The following is a 13319-nucleotide window of genomic DNA, read 5'->3' on the forward strand; positions in this document are numbered from 1 at the left end:
CTGATATAATAAAACAGAAAGTACACAGTACCACGTATGATCAAAAATGTTGAAAACCGAGGGCGGAGCAAGATGGTGGAGGAGTAGGAGACCTAGGTTTCGCCTGGTCTCAGGAATTCAGCTGAATAGGGATCAAACCATTCTGAACACCTACGAACTCAACAGGAGATGGAAGGAGACAGTAGCAACAGCTCTCTGAACAGAAAAGCGACCACTTACTAGAAGGTAGGGCGTGCGGAGAAGTGAATCCGAGGTGATATTCGGGAGGATAGGCGGCGGGGGAGGGAGCCTCCGTCGGCTGCTTCTGGCACGTGCTAGAGCCGCAGAGCACAAAATCAGAACTTTTAGAAGTCGGATCCGCTAAGGGACGTCGCTCCAGTGGCTAAGCAGGGGGTGGAACCCTCGCGGGACAGTGTGGCCTCAGGACCCTCAGGGTCACAGAAAGACGGGGGGGGGGGGGTGGTGCCTGAGTGCGGCAGAGCTCCGAGGTATCGGAGCAGGGAAACTGGCTGCAGACACGGAGCTAAGGCGTGGGCTCTCAGCTCAGGGTTCCATAAACTGTGATCCGCGGCCCAATAGGGCCACTGCTCCTCCAGCAGGGACCCAACAAGCGGCAGAGCTGGGGAGACTCTCCTTCCTCCCCTGGGAGGAGCAGTGCAGGAGTGCACCGCAGGGATCTGCTGGGTTTGGAGACTCCGCACCGGGTCGGGTGCCAGAGATAGAAACACTAGGTCAAAGGTCTGGTGAGCACCGACTGCGGCTGGAGACTGGGGACACGGGAGTGACTGCTTTTCTCTGGGAGCGCACTGAGGAGCGGGGCCCCGAGTTCTCAGCTCCTCCGGGCGGAGATTGGGAGGCCACCATTTTCACTCTCGTCCTCCAAAGCTGTACCGAGAGCTTGCAGGGAACAAAAGCTCCTGAGAGCAAACCCGAGCAGATTGCTTAGCCCGGACGGACAAGGGCGGGGCAATTCTGCCTCCGGCAAAGACATTTGGGAACCACGGCAACAGGCCCTTCCCCCAGAAGATTAGCAAGAAGAGTCAGCAAGCCAAGACCAAGTTTACCGATCAAGGAGAACGGGAGAACTCCAGCGCTAGGACAATAAGACACATAGAATTCATGGCTTTTTTACCAGGATTCATTAGTTTTTCAAAGTTAATTTTTTTAACTTTTTTCTTTTATTGAATTTTTCTTTTTCCCTTTTTCAACCATCTTATCAATCCCTTTTTTAAAAAAAATTTTTTTTATTTTTCATTTTTAGAGTCATATTTTATCCCTTCATAGTAGTTACCCTTATTTTTGGCATATATATATAAGTTGTTCTGTCTTTAAAATTTTGAGATACAGTTTCTTCTAACAGATCAAAATATACCCTAACTCACTAGTGTATGGCTTTATTCTAGTCTCCTGCCTGATCACATTCTCTCCCTTTCTTTTTTTCTTTGCTTTTCTTTTAATCTTCTTTCTTTTTTCAAACTTCTTATCTTATCAATTCCTTTTATAAAATCTTTTATACTTTTCATCTTTACAATCATCTTCCATCCCTTCATTGTATCAACCCTTACTTTGTACATATATAAGTCTTTCCTCCTTTAAAATTTTAGGAGGAACTGTCTTCTAACAGACCGAAATACGCCCAAAATCTAGTGTGTGGCACTGATCTACACACTACTCTGATCATATTTGATCATATTCTGTTTCTTTTTGTTTTGTTCTGTTTTGTTTCTTTTTATCTTTCTTTTTTTTTTCCTCTTTCTTTTCTCTTTCTTTCCCTTTCTTTTCCCCTGGTTTCAGGTCTTTTCCGATTTGTACAGAGTATATTTGCTGGGGACGTTGTTAACCTGTTAGCATTTTGCTCTCTCATTCATCTATTCTCCTCTGGACAAAATGACAAGACGAAAAAAATCACCTCAGCAAAAAGAACAACAGGTAGTATCATCTGCCAGGGACCTACTCAATACGGACATTAGTACGATGTCAGACCTAGAGTTCAGAATCATGACTTTAAAGATACTAGCTGGGCTTGAAAAAAGCGTGGAAGTTATTAGAGACACCCTTTATGGAGAAATAAAAGAACTAAAATCTAACCAAATCGAAATCAAAAAGGCTATTGATGAGGTGCAATCAAAAATGGGGGCACTAACTGCTAGGATAAATGAGGCAGAAGAGAGAATCAGTGATATAGAAGACCAAATGATGGAAAACAAAGAGGCTGAGAAGAAGAGAGAGAAACAACTACAGGATCACGAGGGCAGAATTTGAGAGATAAGCGATACAATAAGACGAAACAACAGTAGAATAATTGGGATCCCAGAAGAAGAAGAAAGAGAGAGAGGGGCAGAAGGTATATTGGAGCAAATTATAGCAGAGAACTTCCCTAATGTGGGGAAGGAAACAGGCATCAAAATCCAGGAGGCACAGAAAACCCCTCTCAAAATCAATAATAGGCCAACACCCCGACATCTAACAGTAAAACTTACGAGTCTCAGAGACAAAGAGAAAATCCTGAGAGCAGCTCGGGAGAAGAGATATGTAACCTACAATGGTAGAAACATTAGATTGGCAACAGGCCTATCCACAGAGACCTGGCAGGCCAGAAAGGACTGGCATGATATATTCAGAGTACTAAACGAGAAAAATATGCAGCCAAGAATACTATATCCAGCTAGGCTATCATTGAAAATAGAAGGAGAGATAAAAAGCTTCCAGGACAAACAAAAACTAAAGGAATTTGCAAACACGAAACCAGTCCTACAAGAAATACTGAAAGGGGTCCTCTAAGCAAAGAGAGCCTAAAAGCAGCATAGATCAGAAAGGAACACAGACAACATACAGTAACAGTCACCTTACAGGCAATACAATGACATTAAATTCATACCTTTCAATAGGTACTCTGAATGTAAATGGGCTAAATGCCACAATCAAAAGACACAGGCTATCAGACTGGATTAAAAAACAAGACCCATCAATATGCTGTCTGCAAGAGACTCATTTTAGACCCAAAGACACCACCAAATTGAAAGTGAGGTGGTGGAAAACCATTTACCATGCTAATGGACACCAAAAGAAAGCTGGGGTGGCAATCCTTATATCAGACAAATTAGATTATAAAACAAAGACTGTAATAAGAGATGAGGAAGGACACTATATCCTACTTAAAGGGTCTATCCAACAAGAAGATCTAACAATTGTAAATATCTGTGCCCCGAACATGGGAGCAGCCAATTATATAAGACAATTAATAACAAAAGAAAAGAAACACATTGACAACAATACAATAATAGTGGGGGACTTTAACACCCCCCTCACTGAAATGGACAGATCATCCAAGCAAAAGATCAACAAGGAAATAAAGACTTTAAATGACACACAGGACCAAATGGACTTCACAGACATATTCAGAACATTGCATCCCAAAGCAACGGAATACACATTCTTTTCTAGTGCCCATGGAACATTCTCCAGAACTGATCACATCCTAGGTCACAAATCAGGTGTCAACGGATACCAAAAGATTGGGATTATTCCCTGCATATTTTCAGACCACAATGCTTTGAAACTAGAACTCAATCACAAGAGGAAAGTCAGAAAGAATTCAAATACATGGAGGCTAAAGAGCATCCTACTAAAGAATGAATGGGTCAACCAGGAAATTAAAGAAGAATTAAAAAAATTCATGGAAACCAATGGAAATGAAAACACAGCTGTTCAAAATTTTTGGGATACAGCAAAGGCAGTCCTAAGAGGAAAGTATAGAGCAATACAAGCCTTTCTCAAGAAACAAGAAAGGTCTCAAATACACAACCTAACCCTACACCTAAAGGAGCTGGAGAATGAACAGCAAAAAAAGCCTAAACCCAGCAGGAGAAGAGAAATCATAAAGATCAGAGCAGAAATCAATGAACTAGAAACCAAAAGAACAGTAGAACAGATCAACGAAACTAGGAGCTGGTTCTTTGAAAGAATTAACAAGATTGATAAACCCCTGGCCAGACTTATCCACAAGAAAAGAAAAATGACCCAAATCAACAAAATCATGAATGAAAGAGGAGAGATCACAACCAACACCAAAGAAATACAAAGAATTATAAGAACATATTATGAGCAACTCTATGCCAGCAAATTAGATAACCTGGAAGAAATAGGTGCATTCCTAGAGATGTATCAACTACCAAAACTGAACCAGGAAGAAATAGAACATCTGAACAGAGCCATAACCACTAAGGAAATTGAAGCAGTCATCAAAAATCTCCCAAGAAACAAAAGCCCAGGGCCAGATGGCTTCCCAGGGGAATTCTACCAAACATTTAAAGAAGAATTAATACCTATTCTCCTGAAACTGTTCCAAAAAATAGAAATGGAAGGAAAACTTCCAAATTCATTTTATGAGGCCACCATTACCTTGATCCCCAAATCAGACAAAGACCCCATCAAAAAGGAGAATTACAGACCAATATGCCTGATGAACATGGATGCAAAAATTCTCACCAAAATACCAGTCAATAGGATCCAATAGTACATTAAAAGGATTATTCACCACGACCAAGTGGGATTTATCTCCTGGCTGCAAGGTTGGTTCAACATCTATAAAGCAATCAACGTGATACACTATATTAACAAAAGGAAGAACAAGAATCATAGGATCCTCTGTTATGCACAAACAATGAATCATGGAACACTACATCAAGAACTAATGATGTAATGTATGGTGATTAACATAATAAAAAATTAAAAATAAATAAATAAATAAAATGGAAATGTAGCATTGGTAAAAAAAAAAAAACATATGATCCTCTCAATAGATGCAGAAAAAGCATGTGACAAAGTACAGCATCCTTTCTTGATCAAAACTCTTCAGAGTATAGGGATAGAGGGTACATACCTCAATATCATAAAAGCCATCTATGAAAAACCTACAGGGAATAACATTCTCAATGGGGAAAAGCTCACAGCTTTTCCCCTAAGGTCAGGAACACGGCAAGGATGTCCACTGTCACCACTGCTATTCAACATAGTATTAGAACTCCTAGCCACAGCAATCAGACAACAAAAAGAAATCAAAGGCATCCAAATCGGCAAAGAAGAAGTCAAACTCTCACTCTTTGCAGATGATATGATACTGTATGTGGAAAACCCAAAAGACTCTACCCCAAAACTGCTAGAACTCATACAGGAAGTCAGTAAAGTAGCAGGATATAAAATCAATGCACAGAAATCAGTGACATTCCTATACACCAACAACAAGACTGAAGAGAGAAAAATCAAGGAGTCGATCCCATTTACAATTGCACCCAAAACCAAAAGATACCTAGGAATAAATTTAACCAAAGAGTCAAAGGATCTATACTCAGAAAACTATAAAATACTCATGAAAGAAATTGAAGAAGACACAAAGAAATGGAAAAACGTTCCATGCTCATGGACTGGAAGAACCAACGTTGTGAAGATGTCAAAGCTACCTAGAGCAATCTACACATTCTATGCAATCCCCATCAAAATACCATCCACTTTTTTCAAAGAAATGGAACAAATAATCCTAAAATTTGTATGGAACCAGAAGAGACCCCGAATAGTGAGAGGAATATTGAAAAAGAAAAGCAAAGCTGGTGGCATCACAATTCCGGACTTCCAGCTCTATTACAAAGCCGTCATCATCAAGACAATATGGTACTGGCCCAAAAACAGACACATAGATCAATGGAACAGAATCGAGAGCCCAGAAATGGACCCTCAACTCTATGGTCAACTCATCTTTGACAAAGCAGAAAAGAATGTCCAATGGAAAAAAGTCTCTTCAACAAATGGTGTTGGGAAAATTGGACAGCTACATGCAGAAGCATGAAACTGGACCATTTCCTTACACCACACACAAAAATAGACTCCAAATGGTTGAAAGACCTAAACGTGAGACAGGAGTCCATCAAAATCCTCAAGGAGAACACAGGTAGCAACCTCTTCCACCTAAGCCGCAGCAACTTCTTCCTAGAAACGTCGCCAAAGGCAAGGGAAGCAAGGGCAAAAATGAACTATTGGGACCTCATCAAGATAAAAAGCTTTTGCACAGCAAAAGAAACAGTCCACAAAACCAAAAGACAACCGACAGAATGGGAGAAGATATTTGTAAATGACATATCAGATAAAGGGCTGGTATCCAAAATCTATAAAGAACTTATCAAACTCAACACCCAAAGAACAAATGATCCAATCAAGAAATGGGCAGAAGACATGAACAGACATTTTCCAAAGAAGACATCCAAATGGCCAACAGGCACATGAAAAAGTGCTCAACATCGCTTGGCATTAGGGAAATCCAAATCAAAACCTCAATGAGATACCACCTCACACCCGTCAGAATGGCTAAAATTAACAAGTCAGGAAACGACAGATGTTGGCGCGGATGTGGAGAAAGGGGAACCCTCCTACACTGTTGGTGGGAATGCAAGCTGGTGCAACCACTCTGGAAAACAGTATGGAGGTTCCTCAAACAGTTGAAAATAGAGCTACCATACGATCCAGCAATTGCACTACTGGGTATTTACCCCAAAGATACAAATGTAGGGATCCGAAGGGGTACGTGAACCCCAATGTTTACAGCAGCAATGTCCACAATAGCCAAACTGTTTAAAGAGCCAAGATGTCCATCGACAGATGAATGGATAAAGAAGATGTGGTATATATACACAATGGAATATTATGCAGCCATCAAAAGGAATGAGATCTTGCCATTTGCAATGATGTGGATGGAACTGGAGGGTGTTATGCTGAGTGAAATAAGTCAATCAGAGAAAGACATGTATCATATGACCTCAGTGATATGAGGAATTCTTAATCTTAGGAAACAAACTGAGGGTTGCTGGAGTGGTGGGGGGTAGGAGGGGTGGGGTGCCTGGTGATAGACATTTGGGAGGGTATGTGCTATGGTGAGCGCTGTGAATTGTGCAAGACTGTTGAATCACAGATCTGTACTTCTGAAACAAATAATGCAATATATGTTAAGGAAAAAGAAAAAGAAGAAGATAGCAGGAGGGGAAGAATGAAGGGGAGTAATTCGGAGGGGGAGACGAACCATGAGAGACGATGGACTCTGAAAAACAAACTGAGGGTTCTAGAGGGGAGGGGGATGGGGGGATGGGTTAGCTTGGTGATGGGTATTAAAGAGGGCTCGTTCTGCGCGGAGCACTGGGTGTTATGCACAAACGATGAATCATGGAACACTACATCAAAAACTAATGATGTAATGTATGGTGATTAACATAACAATAAAAAATTTTTTTAAAAATGTTGAAAACCAAATCTAATGTCCAGATAGTTAAGTCCAAGTAATACAATGGAGAGTAAAATAAATTAAATGACACCATGAGGAAGTAATCAGTCAAATGCAGTGTATGGGATATCCTATAGGACAAAGAGCTTCATTTCTTCAACAAATCAATTGCATGGGTGGGGGGGAAGCCTAGGCAGCAAAGGTAAGGGGATTGTTCTAAGTTTAAAAGAGGCTTAAGAGACTTAAAAAAAAAAAAAATGAAATGCCTTGACCCTATATGAATCTTGACTTGGACAAACCAACAATTAAGAAAGTTGGAGGGTAATCGGGGGAAATTTGACTATTAAATGGGAATTAGATGATACTGAAGAATTACTGAAACATTTTTGGTTGTGATAATGGCATTGTGGCTATACAGGTAAACGTCCTTGTTTAGAAGGAATCATACTTTAGTACGTAGGAGGGCAATGTCATGCTGCTTTAGACTCACTGCTTGAGATCAGTAAAACACAAACCAACCAATCTCAAAAAGTATCAATGAAGCAAGTATGAAAAGATATTAATAACTTAATTCTAGCTGACAGTTATATAGGCATGACTATACTATTCTACTTTTAACATGTCTGAAATTTTTCATAACAGAAAAGTAAAACAAATTATCTGAGCAAATAATTTATTAGTTCTTTCAACATATTAGCTTTTTCAGATTTCCAAACTGTAATTCCTAATCTACAAAACCCATCACACGGTACCTACATATATACACATACAGATCCATGTGCTTCTGTGGAACATTAACACCAAAACCTGACCAGAAAAGCATTTTAAAAAACTATGGATAAATTTTGCTTAAGAAAATAGGCAGAAAAATTTCTGAAGAACTACTAATAAATCAAATGCTATAGTATATTAAAATAATCACCCAGAGGAGCACTCTAAAGAATAAAGGTTTCTAGCATACACAACTGTATATACACTATAACTACAATTTTGTAATATGTACTCATATAAGCTAACAAAAAGACCAAAAGGAAATACATCAAAATGTTAATGTCATTATCTCCACAATGGGATTACAAGTAGTCTTTGGTTATTGTTTATTTACTGTTTTTTGTAATATACATTTCATTTACATCAAAACAGAAAAATGAGATATGTGTGTCTAAACTTTTTGAATTTATTATTAAAATCACTTTCTATATCCCATAGAGCCACCTGCTCATGTGATTAAGCAGCTGGTCAGAATGATCTTTGTTAAACATTAAGTTACCAATATACTTTTAAGGCAAATGTGATAGATAAATGAGACCATATAAGTTTAATGCACCAAATAAAACTTCTTAAAATCTGCCAAGATTGAAGCCATTTATAAAACTAAAACCATAAATAAATATACATGTGTATACAAATACATATGTTAAAAAAAGAATGGAGAAAAAAGTCAAACATACAATTCTGTTAAGTGAAATAATTTTAATTACAATAATTTCTGAGAAATGCTAATCACATATGGCCAATTATCATTTGCATAGCTACTAGGAAATTAACTTAATTCTATTTGATAATGCTAAACTCTGTTCATATATGCTCAGGTTTCTATTGTTAACATAGTAACACTGATAATAAGCACAAAGAAAGAAAGAAAAGCATTCCCTCAAAAAATATAGAGCACATAGTCTTTATCAAAGAAAATTACCTAACTTCTCCGTTCCCTCCTAGACATTCACATTTTACTCCTTCAAAAACCTAAGTTCTACTGGCAAGAAAAGAGCTGTATCAGGTGCACATTTTACTTGACAGAAGTCAACCATGCTTGTTTGACACAGGAGGAGAGGGGTTTTAAAAACAATAAAAGGATGTCTATACTTTGAGGATACAAATTAATAAAAAAAAAAGTCTTATTGAAGTGAAGAAAGTGTGGCCTCTTAGTCTATACTTAAAGTTACAGGTACTTACATATAGGTACTTAGTTATTGGTATCTCTGTTTTTAAAAAGAATTAGGCTTTTATTAGTATATTTTACTTTTTACTAAACATTAATTTGATTTCTATTAATTAAAGGGGATTTTAGGGGGAAAAAAACATACCCAACATCTTTCCCTGAAATGTCTAAAGCTATGCTATTTCTATTTAACATAATTTCTCTCCCATATAAAGATGACAACATGGATGGTGGACTTTTAACTACTGTATATGGGGCCCATGGGGTGATACCTAAAAAGAACGACACATTATCATCAGTCCTTTCCAAACCAAACACACAATGAGTCACATATACAGAATTAGTCACATGTGTAAGATATTGATGGCTATAAAAGGATTTTTAAAATTCTAGAATATTACACCTATTGGGATTTAGTTTCTTATCAGCCCTGGAGATTGGGCATCATGGAAAGGCAAAGTAGTCTCCTATTTCACATTTGGTACAATGGGTCAACAAAAGCCTCACAGACAAATATTTAAAGTACCAAGCCTTCAAAGAAATTCCAGCCTGGTCTGCAACAAATATTTATGGCACATTTTAGATCTCTACTTTTATAAATACAGAGTGAACGTCCCACCCTGTAAACACTCTGCAAGCACAGTGTCAGATTTCCATTGGGAAGCCCCAGCAAATGGCTGTGAGGGTCACCTTACCTGAGAGGGCATCCTGGGCTTCAAAGAAAGTACTCAGACCTCCTTTCACATATGCCAGGCTGCCTTCACTTTTCTTGTTAGCCTGTCTCTTCAGGTTGGTAACTGCCATCTTGAGCTGTTCAAAACTGAAATGAAATTAAGAAACCAAAGTTTGAGACTCCTAAAAAGCAAAAAAGAATTAAGATAATGCATTAAATCTAAAATACTGAAGCCTAAGTTAAGAAAGAAAGATTAATATAATATGTAGCCAGATGAAAACAAAAAACTTTCAAATTCTTACCTACATCTAAACCTTTTATTTATTACAAATGACAAAATTATAGCAACTATAGAACAGATTTGTAGCCCTCATATGGTCATTCCAAATATGTCAGACCCCTAAGAAGTAAATATACATGTGGGTATTTCTATAAGCAATATATATTATGTGTTGATATGCCAGGTAAGGAGTCTTGAATATCAACTCCCTGATGGGCAGAACTAGATCAATGCAGTGGTTATCAAGTTATCTAACGCAGAACTCCTCTGTAAGTTCATTTCTGTATTCTGTATATAAATTAAGCATACCATTATTCACCACATCAATATCCAGTCCTCTGTCATTAACAGTGAAATTACAGAAAAACTTGGGGGTCAAGGGGCACTTGGGTGGCTCAGTTGGTTAAGCATCTGTCTTCAGCTCAGGTCATGATCCTGGAGTCCCGGGGTCGAGCCCCACATCAGGCTTCCGGCTCAGCGGGGAATCTGCTTCTCCCTCTTCCTCTACCCCTCCCCTTGCTCCTGCTCTCTCTCACTTGCTCTCTCTCAAATAAATAAAATCTTTAAAAAAAACAAACAACTTGGGGGTCAACTCACAACTTAAATAACTAAAAAGACCAAAATATTTCATCTCTACATCTCAAGCAGAGAAAAACAGGTAGGCCTCTATATTTCAGAAGTTTTATTTCCAGGTAGGCTAAGAAAATCTGGCTATAAAACTTTGAATATATTCTTCATATATGCTCTTCTTCAGTGCTATGATAGCCCTACACAGAAACCAGAGATCAATTCTGACTTATAGTAATAGAAAAAGCATATCCATAATGTAAAAATTAGAACCATCTTCTACAATGAAAGATTTGACATTTATTTAAAAAATTTATTAGGATTAGGACACCTGGGTGGCTCAGTCACTGAAGTGTCCGACTCCTGATTTCGGCTAAGGTCAAGATCTCAGGGTTGTAAGACAGAACCCTGCCTCAGACTCCACGTTCAGTGGGGAGTCTGCTCAAGATTCCCTCTCTTCTCCCTCTGCCCCACCCCCACCCCATGCCCCTCCCCCGCGCATGCGCACACACGTGTGCGCGCTCTAAAAATAAATCAATCTTAAAAATTTATCAGGATTTTCTCTCTCTCTCTCTCTCTCTCATAGAGAGAGAGAGAGAGAGAGACTCTTCTTCGTGTTTTCTAATGGTTTTCATTCTAACTGTTGAAGGAAAAATTTCTAAGGTAGATTTTAACAAGTTGACTTTTTAAGAATGTAAATTTTAAGCAATAAACCATTCCTTTACTCAAACACTGTTACTAAATGTAGGTGTAGGGCTATCATGGCACTGAAGAAGAGCAGACAAAAGGGAGCACTTCAATTTGGATATATGACCTTGACTATTTTTTGGTTAATTTTAAGGCAAGCTTTTGCAAAATGAGAAATCAACTCATCTCCCTTTGTTCTAGGGAAGGAGGTATGTTGCCAATTTACACCAGGACCTGAAAGTTCTATTATTTGAAAAGAGAGAGGTCATGTTTAGACACATCGGTTTAGGCACCCAGCTGAGACTCCACAAAGTTTTAATGTGTTGCACAAATATGAATCATATAGAAACAATAAGATAGCAGGAAATAAGAGTCTGCTAATTAATAATACCATTTCATAAATAAAGGAAAAGACACTCTGAGATATTCATGATCTCACCCAAAGTCAAAGGACTCCTGACTAAGTGGCAGAGGCAGACCTAAAACCCACATTATTATATAAGCCTATTAGGTACATCCACATGAAACCATGCACAGTCAGTAGTCCAACATCCACTGACCTGGTGGTTGAGTGGTTTTCTATAAGATACCAGGCAGCTGAAAAATTCTCACTTGTAAAATCAGCACTCATTCCAGGAAACAGCGTTTCTAAGTTCTTCTGGGGAAACTTACTTCTAAGGGAGAAAAAAGGTTTAAAATATACTTCAAATGCTATTACTACAATAATGCAACAGACATCCTGGAGTACAGAGGATAATAAGCATGACTACAAACCATTACAATTATACATCAAACATTATAGAGTCTATGTTTCCATGTGTAGACAAAAGATATTTCCTACACTGCAGCTGATTTATCATATAAACTTTGTATATATAAGAAATTAAAACACAGGAATTATACCAATATAGAGTTTAAAGTTTATGATATCTATCCAAATATACAATCATTCTCTATTCAATGGATAAAAACCAAAATTTGTATACACTGAAATTTAAGAACATTAGTTTGTTAAAATGGTTTTTCTTAAACACTTACATGAAAGTTGTTTTAAAAATACTAATACCTACTGATAAAAATTAGAGCTAACTATAAAATACTCATATTTACCTGTCTATATCTAGAATAATTTTAGAAAAGCTTGTAACAGGCAATACCTTACCAGCAGCTCACTTTCTTGCCTACATTTTTATGACCAACTTGTGGATCATTTCATTTATTTCTTTGTTCAAATAATAATTAAATACTACTACAGTTCAAGCTCCATGATGGAAGTTAGACAGCTGTGTCTAAGAGCAAAAGTAACATGGGCAAACCCTGTTACGGGCTTATGAGCTAGCAGCCCTCACCATATCCCTATCTCCATCTGTGCAGCATGAAGTCCAAGTTCTGTAGTCAAGTCTCTCCGTGATTCGAACCTGTTTATCTCTCAGGACTCGTTCCTGCTACTCTAATCCTTAAAACTAAAGCTTTAGCAACTTCAAAGGGATTATACTTTCCTGCACACATCATGTTAATTTTTACTTCATTCCTCTGATCTTGTTGTCCCCTCTGACTGAAATGTGTTCCCCAGTCCCATACATTGGATAACCCAGACTCATGGGTATGGACAGGACACAGCACTGTTTTATAGCCCAGTGTATTTGGGGTAAGGTTGGGGGGAGTGGGGATTATCACCACCCGGAAAGAAAATGTGGGCAGGTCCAATGACTTCTACTCACTCTCATCTGAGAGAGAGTTGATGTCACATTACTACAAACACAGCCTCAATTCAGATATTAAGCAGTGAGGATGGTGGGAATGCAAACTGGAACAGCCACTCTGGAAAACAGTATGGAGGTTTCTCAAAAAGTTAAAAATAGAACTACCTATGACACAGCAACTCCACTACTAGGTATTTACCCAA

The 13319-nt window shown here is 38.3% G+C and overlaps 1 protein-coding gene across 4 annotated transcripts in view; it reads right to left on the reverse strand.

Annotated features, from left to right (window-relative positions):
- Positions 1–13319, reverse strand: part of EXOC2 (exocyst complex component 2) — a 287187-nt gene that overhangs the window by 197491 nt on the left and 76377 nt on the right. For 3 of the 4 annotated variants that reach the window (XM_025890968.2, XM_025890964.2, XM_025890966.2), the window contains 2 exons: positions 11974–12087; positions 9902–10026 (listed from right to left, as the gene is read on the reverse strand). In XM_025890968.2, coding sequence (XP_025746753.1) covers positions 9902–10026; positions 11974–12087 — 239 coding nt within the window. The remainder of the gene's footprint in view (positions 1–9901; positions 10027–11973; positions 12088–13319) is intronic. The other variant, XM_025890967.2, reaches the window with a different exon arrangement.

The sequence above is a fragment of the Callorhinus ursinus genome, unplaced genomic scaffold (genome assembly GCF_003265705.2).
Source record: "Callorhinus ursinus isolate GAN/ISIS: 27379988/994484 unplaced genomic scaffold, GSC_fseal_2.0 scaffold26, whole genome shotgun sequence".
In the NCBI taxonomy this organism is placed as follows: domain Eukaryota; kingdom Metazoa; phylum Chordata; class Mammalia; order Carnivora; family Otariidae; genus Callorhinus; species Callorhinus ursinus.